Source organism: Leopardus geoffroyi, chromosome B2 (assembly GCF_018350155.1).
Source record: "Leopardus geoffroyi isolate Oge1 chromosome B2, O.geoffroyi_Oge1_pat1.0, whole genome shotgun sequence".
NCBI lineage: Eukaryota > Metazoa > Chordata > Mammalia > Carnivora > Felidae > Leopardus > Leopardus geoffroyi.
This window is the reverse complement of record NC_059332.1, coordinates 129,443,876-129,458,846: the sequence shown is the minus strand read 5'-3', so window position 1 is coordinate 129,458,846 and position 14,971 is coordinate 129,443,876. Positions and strand designations below refer to the sequence as shown.

General features: G+C 39.6%; 1 protein-coding gene across 3 annotated transcripts in view; it reads left to right on the top strand.

The window, feature by feature from the left end:
• The window catches only part of ADAT2 (adenosine deaminase tRNA specific 2), a 48,834-nt gene that overhangs the window by 18,647 nt on the left and 15,216 nt on the right, over positions 1-14,971 (top strand). For 2 of the 3 annotated variants that reach the window (XM_045499871.1, XM_045499872.1), the window contains exons 2-5: positions 475-579; positions 3,558-3,708; positions 5,206-5,312; positions 10,263-10,335. In XM_045499871.1, the coding sequence (XP_045355827.1) occupies positions 475-579; positions 3,558-3,708; positions 5,206-5,312; positions 10,263-10,335 (436 nt within the window). Of the gene's footprint in view, positions 1-474; positions 580-3,557; positions 3,709-5,205; positions 5,313-10,262; positions 10,336-10,463; positions 12,094-14,971 lie in introns of those variants that run through there. The other variant, XM_045499873.1, reaches the window with a different exon arrangement.

Genomic DNA, 14,971 nt, shown 5'->3' with positions numbered 1-14,971 from the left:
CTCAAGAGGATATTTTCTATACTGTTTAGAGAAACAAAAAAATTAAGCAAGTAGAATTTCAACAAGAAATGGATGTTATTATTTATACATGTTATTCTTTCCCTTTGCAAATACACACACACACACATACACACACACACACACACACACACACGATCTCTGAAAAGTTGCAGAGACCCTGCCAGTTTAAGAACAAGAGTCAATAATAGTCTTTTGCTCACTTCTGCTTCCAATGAGAAGGAAAAACCAGGGGGCTCAGAACCTATAAAGGGAATTTGTTCTTGAGTCTCCTTAAATATGGAAAGAATGGAGAACAAAGGCAGTAAGTACTGAACTGAATTTGAGGAGAGGGAGAACTCTGTGGTATTTCTTTGTTCAGTGCTTATACGTGTGTGTTCACGTTGCATCTATTTCTTTCCTGTAGTCTTTTCAAGTATTGAGCGTTACATCTTAAATTTTCCCCTTTTCTTTTAGGCCAAAGAAGCCCTAGAAAATACTGAAGTTCCCGTTGGCTGTCTCATGGTCTACAACAATGAAGTTGTGGGGAAGGGACGAAATGAAGTTAATCAAACCAAAAACGTATGTCAATTGAATAGTATAATTGCAAACATCCAGGTAAAGGTAGGAGTGCCCTGAACTTCATCATAGTTGGTGAGAAGATGGGTCTGTGTAGAGACTTGTAGGTATCAATGGAAGGGTAGTTTCTCTTAACATTTCTTTTTTTGAATGCCTTTTTTTTTCTGATTATGAAAATAATACATGTTGTTTTTTTAAAATTTGGAAAATTCAGAAAAACTTAATGGAGCAGTAGAATCTTTGCAGTTAATTTTCTATGTCATGGCGTTTTACTTTAACACTTGAGTGAAACTCAAGAGGGGGTTTTATTACATCGGAGCTTCAATACTAAAGAAATGACTCTAATCTCCATCTTAAGCAAATCTAATATATAGAAATTCCACTTTACAAAACATATCAATTTAACTTGTATCACATTTTTTAGTACCTTGAAATAATGTATTCCTCCTGGTAAATTAAACAACCACCTTCAGTTTATATCTTTGGAGGTATAAAAGGACTGTATAAAGGAAACTGTGTGTTAGAGAATTCACGGATAAAGTCTACCACCTGCTGTCTCTAAACCTACATGTACACTTTAATAGCTTATGTGCCTTTATATTATTGTGCTTAGGTTGAGGAGTTCATGAATTGAGGCAATACTTCTTGATATCACAACAGTGTGTCATAATTTTATGATTAAAACAAAAATTTTTTTAAATGTTTTTATTTATTTTTGAGACAGAGAGAGACAGAGCATGAGCAGGGGAGGGACAGAGAGAGAGGGAGACACAGAATCTGAAGCAAGCCCCAGGCTCTGAGCTGTCAGCACAGAGCCCGATGCAGGGCTCGAACTCACGGACTGTGAGATCATGACCTGAGCTGAAGTTGGACGCTTAACCGACTGAGCCGCCCAGGTGCCCCTGTCATAATTTCATGACGACAAGAAGTACTAGCTGGACTCATGGACAGGTTATAACCATAACATCACTCATACAGACTTTGGTCTTATTATTTGATCTTGGGAGTTAGAGAACAAGCTGATGTTGGTAATGGTGCTGTAGGAAATTTAAAGTTTATCCATCATATCTATAAAAAAATAAAATAAAAAAGAGCACATGCAAACTAGGAACCCAGATTCATCAAAGCAATTATTATGTGGCTATCAAAACATTTGTGAGAGAAGTAATAAGCATAATGTAGCAATTAGTGAATATACAGATACTTGTCTAGGAGTAGAATTCTGTATTTTAAATGATTGTCCTATCTCCCTAATTACATTTTGTGGTTCAGTATGGTATCTTTACATGAGAACTTTGAATGCCCTAACATCATCCATCTATCCCTCCGATGACCTGGGTTTCTTCTGTATCTTGAAATTAGCCTGCATTTATCTTGGTATTCGGTGTCCTATAGAAGATTACCCTATAAAGCAGCATAGAAAAACTCTTGACCCCCAATGAGGAGACCCGAGTCCTACTTTTGGCTCTGATACTACCACCACGCCTTTCACTGCCATCACCTCTTCCAGCGGTGTGTTTTCTACTTGTCCTGACTTAGCTTCTGGCTCTGCAACACTAACAGAGAGGTTGATTGCAGTGATTCAGTTTAATGGTTGCTTACAGAGAATTCTGGGGAGACTTGATTCAGTAATTCTGAATTTGATTAAAAAAATTTTTTTTAATGTTTATTTATTTTTGACAGAGAGAGAGAGAGACAGAGCATGAGTTGGGGAGGGGCAGAGAGAGAGGGAGACACAGAATCCGAAGCAGGCTCCAGGCTCTGAGCTGTCAGCACAGAGCCCGATGCGGGGCTCGAACTCACAAACCGTGAGATCATGACCTGAGCCGAAGTCGGCGCTCAACCAATTGAGCCACCCAGGCACCCCTGAATTTGATTTTTGAAAAAGCACTGGAGTTGGGGAAACTTTTTAAGCCTCCCAGTTAGGTCTGGTATGCAGGCAGGTTTGGGAACCAGTTCTCTAAAAAGCTTACACTCTGAGTTCATAATTCTGGACCAGCATAGCTTCTACCTGCCTCCAGCTTCCACGGCACCTTGGGCCACTGTGCCACCATTTTCCACACCCTACTCTGTGTCACAGGTTAGCAACTGTTTGCCTCACCAGATTTTATACTTGTTGAGGACAGACTCTTTAACCTCACATAGGATTTAGCACAATGACTTGTTCTTAGCAATCAGCGTAAGTTCATTGACAAGTGTGATCATCTTGAATGTTATTAATAATTACTGCACAGCAGAGTACATATATAGCGTGCAACATCTGCTTCATGTAATTCAGTGTTTTATGAGGTGTACATGCCAGCATACGTTGTTTTACACATGGTGGACCCAAGGCTTAGAGCAGTTATGTAACTTGCCCAAGGCCACATAATGAGGGAGGCCACAGTCAGGATTCAGAGTTAAGTATGGGTATTTCCAAATGCTGTGTGATTTCCCCTGCATTCTCCTACCACCCATGAGGTATCCAAGACTCATACTAAATCTCTGGTTTTCTCTAGAGTCTGCCAGAATATTAAATCTCATCCCAAAGAAAATAGAAGTGATGACATTCCAGTAAACTAAATATGGATTCGCTTAGAGTTAGGTGAGGGATGGCCTTTAAAATATCTGAAATTGGAGCACGTGCTTGTGAAGACTTCAGGCTTCCCCTGGAGTATTCACAAACCCTGGACTCTTTTTTTGTTTTGTTTTGTTTTGAGACTTCTATTCTCCGTGGCATTTAATTGAAAGAGCGTCCCCTGAAGTTCTTAGGTACTTAAATAGAAATATAGCATAAATCACATGGCATCTCAGATTCGCTGTCTTGCGTTGGTGAAGCTATGGTACTTGAACCAGGGAATACATTATCAACTGCTAAGAGTGTCCCTGAAACCCTTACTCATTAAAATATTGGCAGAAACATTAGCCCCATTGTGGGTACTTATTTTTGAGTGTTTGTAAAACACAGTTATGTGTTGATGCAAGCACCTCTCTTTTTCCAGGCTACTCGACATGCAGAAATGGTGGCCATCGATCAGGCCCTGGACTGGTGCCACCAAAGTGGCAAGAGTCCTTCTGAAGTATTTGAACACACCGTGCTGTATGTCACTGTGGAGCCGTGTATTATGTGTGCAGCTGCTCTCCGCCTGATGAGTATCCTTTGACTTTGTGAGTTCATGTCTTGGGCCCTTCCTGTAAACTTGAAAATGGCTGGACACATAACCTGCTTTCTAATATGTGAAAGCAGACTTATGAAACAAGTTATAAAATATTGTGCCCCTTGGCCAAAAAATATTTAGGAAAGATTTTTAAGTAACAAAATTACTTCATTTTATGTCAATAGACGTAAAACTGTTAACCAAATGAACTAGAGAAAGAAACTAAGAGCTAACAAACTGCTTGGGGGGATAAATCACAAATTAAAGTAGATTATAAAACTGTGTGCAGAGAAAGATCTGAAGAATATGCACCTTTGGATAATAGATTATAGGTGATTTAAATTTTTTCTTTCTGTTTATATGTTTTTGTTTATTTTTGTCATGAGTACCTGTTCCAATGTATGAAAAGTATTAAGTCAGAGTAAATACCAGGTAAAAAAACACATCACTTATGATAATATAATTATAAATAAATGGGGAATGAAAAACTCTTTGAATTGTGTCAATTGTGAATTGTAAGCAACACAAATACTGAGTGTAGCAAGTGTGTCTCTAAGATCTTTAAAAAATTATTTGCTAGTTCAAAAACTTAATTTCATACATGCACATTTTTATGTACTTATTTTGCTATGTATGTGTGAAAAAATTCATCACTTTAAAAATAACAGAGGGTTTTGAGTATGATAACATGTATGTACAGTCTTTACTTTGTAAAAGGGGAGTTAGAGTCCCCTTACTTACTTAGCCCCCACTTACTAGAGTCCCCTTACTTAGTCGCTCTCCCCAAGCTGCCTTATGGCGCGGCTCAGCCTTAGTCTGTTTTATATTGGGGCACATGTTGTATTTTATTTGGGGAAAGAATAGGGAACAATCCCATTTTTATGTATTTATTTATTTTTATTATTATTTAAAAAAATTTTTAACATTTATTAATTTTTGAGAGACAGAGAGAGCAGAGCATGAGTGGGGGAGGGGCAGAGAGAGAGGGAGACACAGAATCCGAAGCAGGCTCCAGGCTCCGAGCTGTCAGCACAGAGCCTGATGTGGGGCCGGAACTCACGGACTGTGAGATCATGACCTGAGCCGAAGTCGGATGCTCAACTGACTGAGCCACCCAGGTGCCACCAACAATCCTATTTTTAAAAGGTGCAAATCCCTGGATTAAATTCCTACTTCCTTTCTGGCTCCAGTTCCCTAATGATTCACAGAAAGTAGGTTAGGAAAGACTAGAGAGAATACCAAACTGTGAATATTTAGTAACCATATATTCGGTTTTTATTATTTGCAGTTGTGAGATGTTAGTTTCTAAATCCTTTAGACCTCTTTCTTTTGTGTAACTGGATTGTCTGATTTTTAAGACTAAGCCTACGCTTGACTTTTTAAAAGTAGCCTGAACTTCCCTCTCCCGGCTGGCTGGTATAAACCTACCCTGGTCTTGTCACTGTACACACTTGAACTGCACATTGGCTTCAGGACCTTAATTCTTTCCCATAAATTCCGCTGGTGGTATACGGCTGTCAGAACGAACGATTTGGTGGTTGTGGCTCCGTTCTAAATATTGCCTCTGCTGATTTACCAAATACTGGGAGACCATTTCAGGTAATATGACCTGCTAATGTTTCCTCTTTCTTTCTCATTCCTTTGATTTCTGTATGGGCTTGGGAATTGTTCAAGTGTGGTCAGTATACCAAAGAGCCATGCTAGGACCAGGCAGACTCTGGGACCACTAGTCAAGTTCATTTATGCCTCAGTGTAAGATGACAGGTAATCATTTCCAGGTAAGTGCTTGGCTGTCTTAATTAACAGAACCTTTCCAGAAGGAAAGTCCCCAACCTTCCAGGGTGTCTCTCCTGACAGTCTTTACCAACACCTTCAGGGATGTTTGGAGACGTGGTCACTGTTGGCATTTTCACTCAGTGCGTGTCCCCCCCAGCTCTGTGCTGTACCGAGTTTAGGAGAAGCTTGGACTCTGTCAGTAACAGTACGTGCTATTTACTGTGCACACACAATATTTTTGCACTTAGCCAATCATTTTGCTTTATAACTATGTACTATTTTTGGTGTGTAGCAATGAATCCCTGTGTTTTCATTATTTGTTCCCCCTGCCTTTTCAGTACTGAAATTTCCCCCAGGCCCTAGGATCCACATTGTTTTTGTTTTCCCTTAAAAATTCTACTTTCCCTTTAATCTTGCCACCTCTCCCCAAGTTTTTATGTTTAAGGCTATGAGCAGTGGGAATTTGTATTTCCGAGTTTGGCCTGTAGATACATATCGTTTTTCATAAACCGGTGTGATGTTTTGTTTTTTTTTTTTTTTCTCCAAAGTTAATCCTGAAGTATTATGTTTTAAAATGAAAAGTATTTAACAAAGGCTTGACATGGTGGGCAGTTAACTTCAAAGACTTCAGATATTCTTACAAGACCTCAGATATTCTTAGGAGAATACCAAGTACCTATGAAGGGCTAAATTTGGCTGAATCCCACTGAGAACAAGTTTTGGAAAACATTCTATTTTGAGTTTTTCCAGCTGAACATTAGCTTTCCTAATGACTTCTGTATATTTGAGAATAGATAACTTTTAACATCAAATCGGAAAAGAAATTACAATTGAACAACAGAGAATAAATAATACTATCAGCTTGACCGTTAAAAAAATCTTCAGGGTGCCTGGGTGGCTCAGTTTCGGCTCAGGTCATGACCTCACGGCCCGTGAGTTCAAGCCCCGCATGGGGTGAGCTCGAGTCCCACTTCGGGGGAGCTCGTGCCCTGCTTGGGGGGAGCACAGGCCCCACTTTGGGTGAGCATGAGCACAGCTTCTCTCTCTCTCTCTCTCTCTCTCTCTCTCTGCCCTCGCTCACTTGCATCCTCTCTCTCTCTCTCTCAAATAAATAAATAAAATAAAAAATAATGTGCAAAGCGATTTGATTTTTCCCAATCGCTTCTGTTAGTAGCTCAGATTTTATTTACCTAACTCTTTGCAAGTAAATTGCTGACCCTGTACTTCATTTATGAAAAAGATCTAAAGAATTTCTCAAAACTCCTGGGCAGAACAAGGATGAGCCCTTGGATATCAGACATAGTTAGAAAATTTCTCTCCAACACGTCAGTGACGCTGAGTGCACAAACAGTCCTCTCTTACACGTCTCTGCACAGAGTTGATCTCTCTGAACCAAAGAATAAGATCATAGTGTGTGTACTTGGACTAATTGGTCCCAGTGAAAGGAGTGACCAGTATTTGAAGCCGTATCTCCAGGTCTGATGCCAAATTATGTTGTTTTTGTTTTTAAGTGTTTGAAATTCTAAAGAAACATTGACACCCTAGGCTTCTGGATCCTGTGTTTTCTTCCTTTATTTGGTTGGTTCAGGTAGGGGGGCGGGTGTGGGAGGTGGGATACTGTTTTTGTATTGCAGAATCATAGATCCTTTAATGCTATATTATAAGCTGAATTAAGCTCATAGAGGAGACCTACAGAACTATTCTTTTCAGAGAAGATAGTGATTGTTTATAATACGTACCTGCTCCATTTTTAAAAGTTTATTTTACTAAGAATGTGTGCTTTTTATTAAAGTCACAATTTATTGCTATAATGAATAGTTGAAAATATTGTCTTGGTATCTTAGAGTGATGCAATTTCCTTCTCCATCTGTAACTCAGCGAGTCTCATCCCAGACTGCATATTGTAGAGCTTTTTAAGTGTGCCTGTGGGAGGTCCCTGCCCCAGACCAACTGTATAAGGTGAGAGGGTGGAGGAGGTGGAATATTAGTATTTTCTTAAGAGAGTTCCCAGTCGATTCTACTGAGCAGCCAAGGTGGAGGACCACTGCTTTGACCTCACAGCAGGGGAGAGTGCTTTGTGCTTGTTTGGTGCTCGTGAGAACACGAGGAGAGGTGGGAGCTCTGAGGAGCACAAACAGTGTAGCGTGAGGAGAATGGGACTGACCCACCATGGTTAGAATGGTCTGAGAAGGTTGTGAGAACAGAGAAGCCAAAGGAGGAGAGAGCTCTAAAAAGAAGCGAGAATGCTCAGTAGTCTCCACAATTGCAGAGAGTTGAGGACAATGGAAAGGAAACCAGTGTTTTGGTTAGTAGGGGCCCTTGGGAGATCTGGGAGCACAAGCCAGCGTGGATGAGATTGAAGAGGAAATGAGAGCCACACAAGTGACGGCCAGGAGTCTGTGGGAGCAGCAGGGTAGCCGGTCTCAGGGAGCAGCAGGGTAGTAGCAGGGTAGTAGGTTGCTTGAGGGGCAGGGTCAAAGGAAGGTTATTGGGATATTTTTCCCCCCAGCTTTACTGAGATGTAATTGACATATAACATTGTGTAAAGTCTAAGGTGTACAGTGAGATGATTTGTTAGACGTATAGATTGTGAAATGTTTACCACAATGAAGTTAGTTAACACACCATTCACCTCACATAATCACCATTTTGTTGTTATGGTCAGAACATTTAAGCTCTATTCTCTTCACAGCTTTTAAGTACACAATACAGTGTTGTTAACTATAGTCACTGTGCTGTTCCTTAGATCCTCACCTTATAGAACTTACCTTATAGTTGAAAGTTTGTACCCTTTGCACTGTCTCTTCATTCCCCACAACCCCCACCCCTCCACCCCTGGCAACTACCATTCTACTCTTTGCTTCTATAATTAGAATGTTCTCTCTCTCTCTGTATATATATATGTGTGTGTGTGTGTGTGTGTGTGTGTGTGTATGTGTGTATGAATATATACACACATATATAATATATAATAAATATATAATATATATATTTTAATACATATGTAGTAGAATATTATTCAGCCGTAAAAAAGAAGGAAATCCTGCCATTTAGGACAACATGAATGGACCTTGAGGACATTATGCCAAGTGAAAGAAATCAAACAGAGAAAGACAAATACTATATGATCTTTTTTCTTTTTAAGTTTATTTATTTATTTTGAGAGAGAGAGGGTGTGTGTGTACAAGTAGGAGGGGCAGAGAGAGAGGGAGAGAGGGAATCCCACGCAGGCTCTATATTGTCTGCACAGAGCCCAACGAGGGGCTTGAATTCACAAACCATGAGATCATGACCTGAGACAAAGCCAAGAGTTGGACGCTTAACCCAGGTGCCCCTGACGATCCTTCTTATATGTGCAATCTAAAAACATTAAACTCGTAAAGGTTTTCTTTTGATGGGGAAGGTTTATTAAGACTTCATAGGTCCAGGTAAGAGCTGACTGAAGGCAGAAGGGAAAAGGAGTTCATTCTGAGCAACAGACCGTGCTACCAGGCCCTTGTGCTGGCACTCACTAGCTGCTTCCCCTCCAGTGGCTGCTTCCGGGTATGCCTCCATGGAGTCTGTTCATTTTTTCATTTCGTGCATCTTAGAAGGATGCAGCATATCGAGTTCAAACTCGTGTAACACACCTTCAAAGCCCTGTATATTTTGACCTCATTTTCTCTCTTGAATTTCTTTACCTATAGGCCCCCTACCCCCCATTAGTTGGATTCCTCACACAACCCAAGCTCATTATTACTCTTTCCCGGAAATGCTGTGTTCAGCCTCTTTAAAAATTTTTTTTTTTTTCAACGTTTATTTATTTTTGGGACAGACAGAGCCAGAGTATGAACGGGGGAGGGGCAGAGAGAGAGGGAGACACAGAATCGGAAACAGGCTCCAGGCTCTGAGCCATCAGCCCAGAGCCTGACGCGGGGCTCGAACTCACAGACTGAGAGATCGTGACCTGGCTGAAGTCGGACGCTTAACCGACTGCGCCACCCAGGCGCCCCTCAGCCTCTTTTAATAATTGCTATCTTTAAGGCAAGTTCAAGTTTCATCCTCATGTAGTGTTTTATACATAATTTCACTCCTTACCATTATCATAATTTCTTATTCTTTCACTTAATCGATCTTTTCTCTCTAGTTAGATACCAAAGATAGATCCAATTAAACCCTGTTGAAAATATCCACTACAGTAAAGATTGACACTTTTTTTTTCCTGTAAAGAGCCTAATAGTAAATATGTTAGCCTTTGTGAGCCACTCACGTCTGTGTCACATCTCCTCCTCCTCCTTCTTCTTCTTCTTCTTTTTAAAATTTTTTACAACCCTTTAAAAATATAAAAATCATACTTAGTTGATCATTCTTAGCTGCGGACTACCAACTGTAGCTCTATAGCATCAAATGCTTAATGGGCTAACAGTGAATAAGGGTCAAAAAACATAGCAGATGCTTAACAAATTCTTATGATGTGTCAGGTATTTAACAGGTGTTATTTTATGTAATCTTATTTACTCTTCATGAAACCCTTCTGAGGTAAGTGCTGTAATTATCTACACTGTACGCATGAGGCAGCTGAGGCACAGTACCCAAGATCACATAGCTAGTAACTTCAATAGTAGTTGATTGAGAAATAATAGTTGACTGGAGCGCGGTTTGAGTCTGTGCTCAATTCTCTTGGAAATGTACTTCCTTACCTGCATCACTGCTGTCCCCCAATTGCTGTTTGTATGGGATACAGGCCACAGTTTCATTGGGCGATATTCATCCTCAATCTTCTCATTTCAACAGTGCATTCCTGGATATCGGGCCGAGGAAGCAGTGGAAATGTTGAAGACCTTCTACAAACAGGAAAATCCAAATGGTCAGTTTTCCCTTTGCTGTACATGATGTAACCTCACTTAAGACAAAGCTGTGTGAACAGAGTCTGACATGGGCCCTCCTCTTCATTTTCTCTCTCTCTTTTTTTTTTTTTTGCTATTCTTTTCACAGCACCAAAATCAAAAGTTCGGAAAAAGGAATGTCCGAAACCTTGAACTTGTTCTGAGGGAAGACTGATGCCCCTTGATGACATTCTTGGACTGAAAGTTGTTGACATCATTGAATCATACGTTCGTATGTGCCCTCAACCCCTGGGAAAATTATCTCCCATTATTTGCTGTGTTCAGGGAACAAATTAGCACTTTTTAAAAGTCTGACAGTTGTAGACAATGGTTAGCTTTTCCATAAGCTTAAAGAACATTGTAAGAAGGGGATAAAAATAAAGATTGAAATTTTAGAAATTAGTAAGCAGTGCATGCTCTTCCTGCCAAAATCATTGTGCCTGGGCCAGGAAAGTTCTGAGTTTCAGTGAATGTGTATCCAGACCCAGTTACCTGGCATGTGTCCGGACTGGAGTGTGCCACACTGTGGACACCTGCTTTCGGCCTGGCTTTTCAGAATCGGGTCCTTCATTCTACTGTGTCCTCCCAGGGTGTTGAGGGCCCGTGACTTTCTACACTTGATCTTAGCCAAAAGGCCAGGAAGCGATGAGGGCCCGTGACTTTCTTGGAATTTGTCTATGAGTTGTATACATATAGATTATGATTGTGTGTGCCTCAGAACTGATTTCTTTTTGCTTTTATAAAGCAGTTCGAGAAAATGCATACTTTTAAAAACAAGTACGTGTCATTTTTAAATTATAGCATATTGCTATAATAAAACCTTACTTACGCCTTCTTTGAAGATGAAGATGAATATTTTCTTAAAAGATAAAAGCAGAAATGAGACAATTCCTTCTTTATTAGCAAGCAGCTACACTATGCCAAGCTCCATTTGTTCATCAAATCAGTGAGCAAAACGATGAATCCTGCCCTCATGGAGCTGATATTCTAGCAGGGGGAGACAGATAATACGCCTGATAGATTATACAGTACGTTAGAGGGTCTTAAGGGTCATGGCAACAAGAAGAGAACAGGGGATGGGTGTGCCATTTGGTGTTGGGACTGCTGGTTGCATGATTAAATAGAATGGCTTTATTTACTCTGAAATCAAATCGTTATTTCTTTTTATAAAAGTCTAGACTTAGAATTTAAAACCTAAAATTGAAAAATGGGCACACAACCCTGGGAAGGGTCTACCCAGCCGGAAGTCCCAGACACTCAATACTTTCTGACTGCACTAAGGGTTGGCGCCCATGGAAAAACAGCTCTGTAGAACCACACTGGGGTGCTCTGCGTCTGCCCAGAAGGGGGCCTCACTGTTCCACCAGAAGCCCAGCTCCAGGCTCCTGTTGCATTTCTTCAGTGGATTCATTTCCTTGATGCAAAGCATCTGTATTTGTTGGTTCTGCCATTTGAGCGATGTCTGACTTGTTTGTTTTGAATTACATTACAGGCTGGAATGTAATTGTGGTGAAAGTATTTTTATATTGCTGAGAGTAGCAGCTAATCACAGTTACATGCTTCAGAAGATTTATAATTGCTTGGTTTTGTACGTGTGTGTTTTTAACTGCATTTGAGAAATTTGATGGAGAAGAATATGCATGATTTTTAAATTTATAATACTGTTACATGTAACTTCTCTTCAATTTCACCTACTTTAAAAATTATCTTCTCATTAAACTTTAGTGCTTTGACTAGTTTATTCCTTTTTGCAGTTGGTCATGATTCATTTCTGGCTTCTTATGCTTTTCTGCAAGCAGACTTGATTGCACTTACTGTCTTCATATCATCATTTTCTCAGGGATTATTTGTAGACAAAAAACCTGGAATCTTTCCTCTGGTACCAGTAAGTACCAGTAAGTCTGGCTATCAAGTAGGTTCATGATAAATATTTGTTAAATAACTTTATTGATTGAAATTTGGAGAAAAATGAATCATAAGGGGAATATCTAGGATAAAAAGTCAAATCTAAAACTAGTATATGGGTATCTTAACTTACAGATAGTCAATACTAAAAGTTCCAAGAAAGTAATAAAATGGGACCAGGAAGGATAGAAAAGACTCACCAATATATGTGTATTTTGTCTCTACTGTGTTTTGGAGAATGGTTATTTCCTAATTCCTAAGCATGGCTGGAAATTTTAATTTTGGTTATAACCTTTTTGATTCTGTCTCCAGTGATGGCCTTATAGAAAAGTCCTTCCTATATTTTTGGTCTTAGGCATAGTTCCCTCTACTGCTTTTGGGGAAGCAATCATTTTAGATGGCACATTGCGGGTTGGAGGTCAGCACCTCCAGTGCTGATATAGGAACATTGTGAGGTCATGGACATTGAGACTATGGGATTCTGATGGCAGTTTCAAATTGGTGGAGAGTTGTGGATATATGATGACGTAATGCTGCCTCCTGAGTTCCACATCTCCAGCTACTTAGACATGGCTTAAAATATTGGGATGGTCCAGTTCAAAAGATTGAATCCAATTGATTGACATTAGTGCCTGTCTAAAAGACTAGCTGAGAGACTTGTTCTGTGCATGGGATGATTCTGGAAGTCGTAGGATATGAGAAGGTTTTAGAATCAAGGCCCTGTTTGGAGGAATTAGTAGGAAATGATTGCATCTCAGTTGCTAGAGTAGCCAGTGTTTGCTGGTCTTTGCAATGGACTCGGCGGAGAACGGATGGTGTGTAATGCTTTGGCAAGCTTCAATCACTGATAAAAAATTATGTTAAAATATCTTTCCACTTTCTTGTTACTTGGCACAAGCATCTCTTCCTGTGTTGCATTTGGAATATTATGGAGGGAAAACAGATAGCCAAGAATGCCAACTTAGGCGTAGGCAAGAACTGTTAATTTTTCTTTAAGTTTTCTATTTGCAAATAATCTCAAACTTACCAACTAATAATTTAACAATTTATACCTTTAGCTTTATCATTGGCTGTATTTATTCTCACTCTTTCCCAATCTATTTATCTATCTATCTATATGTATGTATGAATGTATATAATTGTTCTTCTGAGCCATTTGGTAGAAAGTTACATCACACATCATGACCCTTTGCCCTGAAATGTTTCTGTATTTCCTAAGCATAGGATATTCTCTTATATAATCATAGTATAGTTATTGGCTTCAGCATATCTAACATTAATACAATACTTTTTTTTTTTAATTTACAGCCAAGTTAGTTAGCATATAGTGCAATAATGCTTTCAGGAGTAGATTCCAGTGATTCATCCCTTATGTCTAACTCTCAGTGCTCATCCCAACCAGTGTCTTCCTTAATGTCCCTTAACCATTTAGCCCAACCCCCCACCCACAACCCCTCCAGTAACCCTCAGTTTGTTCTCTATACTTAAAAGTCTCTTATGTTTTGTCCCCCTCCCTGTTTTTATATTTTTGCTTCTCTTCCCTTATGTTCATCTGTTTTGTATCTTAAATTCCACATATGAGTGAAGTTATACGATACTTGTCTTTCTCTAATTTCGCTTAGCATAATGCCTTCTAGTTCCATCCATGTTGTTGCAAATGGCAAGATTTCATTCTTTCTGATTGCTGAGTAATACTCCATTGTATGTATGTGTGTATGTGTATATACCACATCTTATTTATCCATTCATCTGTTGATAGACATTTGGGCCCTTTCCATACTTTGACTATTGTTGATGGCACTGCTATAAACACTGGGGTGCATGTGCCTCTTCAGAACAGCATACCTGTATCCCTTGGATAAGTACCTAGTAGTGCAATTGCTGGGTCATAGGATAGTTCTGTTTTTTAACATTAATATAATGCTTTTATCTAATATACTGTTTGTATTCTAATATTGTCAGTTGACCCCATAGTGTCCTTTAGAGAATTTTCCCCATCTCTCCTGCCATATTGGAAGATTCTAGGGTCAGATATCTTATTTAATTGCCATGTATCTTCAGCTTATTTGAATCTAGAACACTTCCATGGCTTCTCTTGGCCTTTTATGACACTGACATTTTAAAAATCATTCTGCCCTGCCCCTATCAACTTTTCTCTTTAAAAAAAATTTTTTTTAAATGTTTATTTATTTACTTTTGAGAGGCAGAGAGGGAGCACAAGCTGGGGAGGGACAGAGAGAGAAGGATATACAGAATCCTTAGCAGGCTCCAAGCTCCAAGCTCCAGCACAGAACCTGATGCGGGGCTCGAACCCACAGACTGTGAGATCATGACCTGAGCTGAAATCGGATGCTTAACCGACTGACCCACCCAGGCGCTCTTTCTCTTTTTTTAATAATGGTGTTTTCTCATGATTGGATTCAGGTTATGTGTTTTAGGTGATGTTATATTCTCAGAATATCACATCTGAAGACACCCAAAGGCCATGAAGTCCTCACTGGTGATGTTAATTTTGGTCACCTGGATAGTTTTGATTACCTAATTTCTACACTATATAATATTTTTTTTTTCCTCCCTTGCAATGAATAAGTCCAAGGAGAGAAACTTAAATTTTTTTTTTTATGTTTATTTTTGAGAGAGAGAGAGAGAGAGAGACAGAGCGTGAGTGGGTGAGGGGCAGAGAAAGGGAGATACAGAATCCAAAGTAGGCTC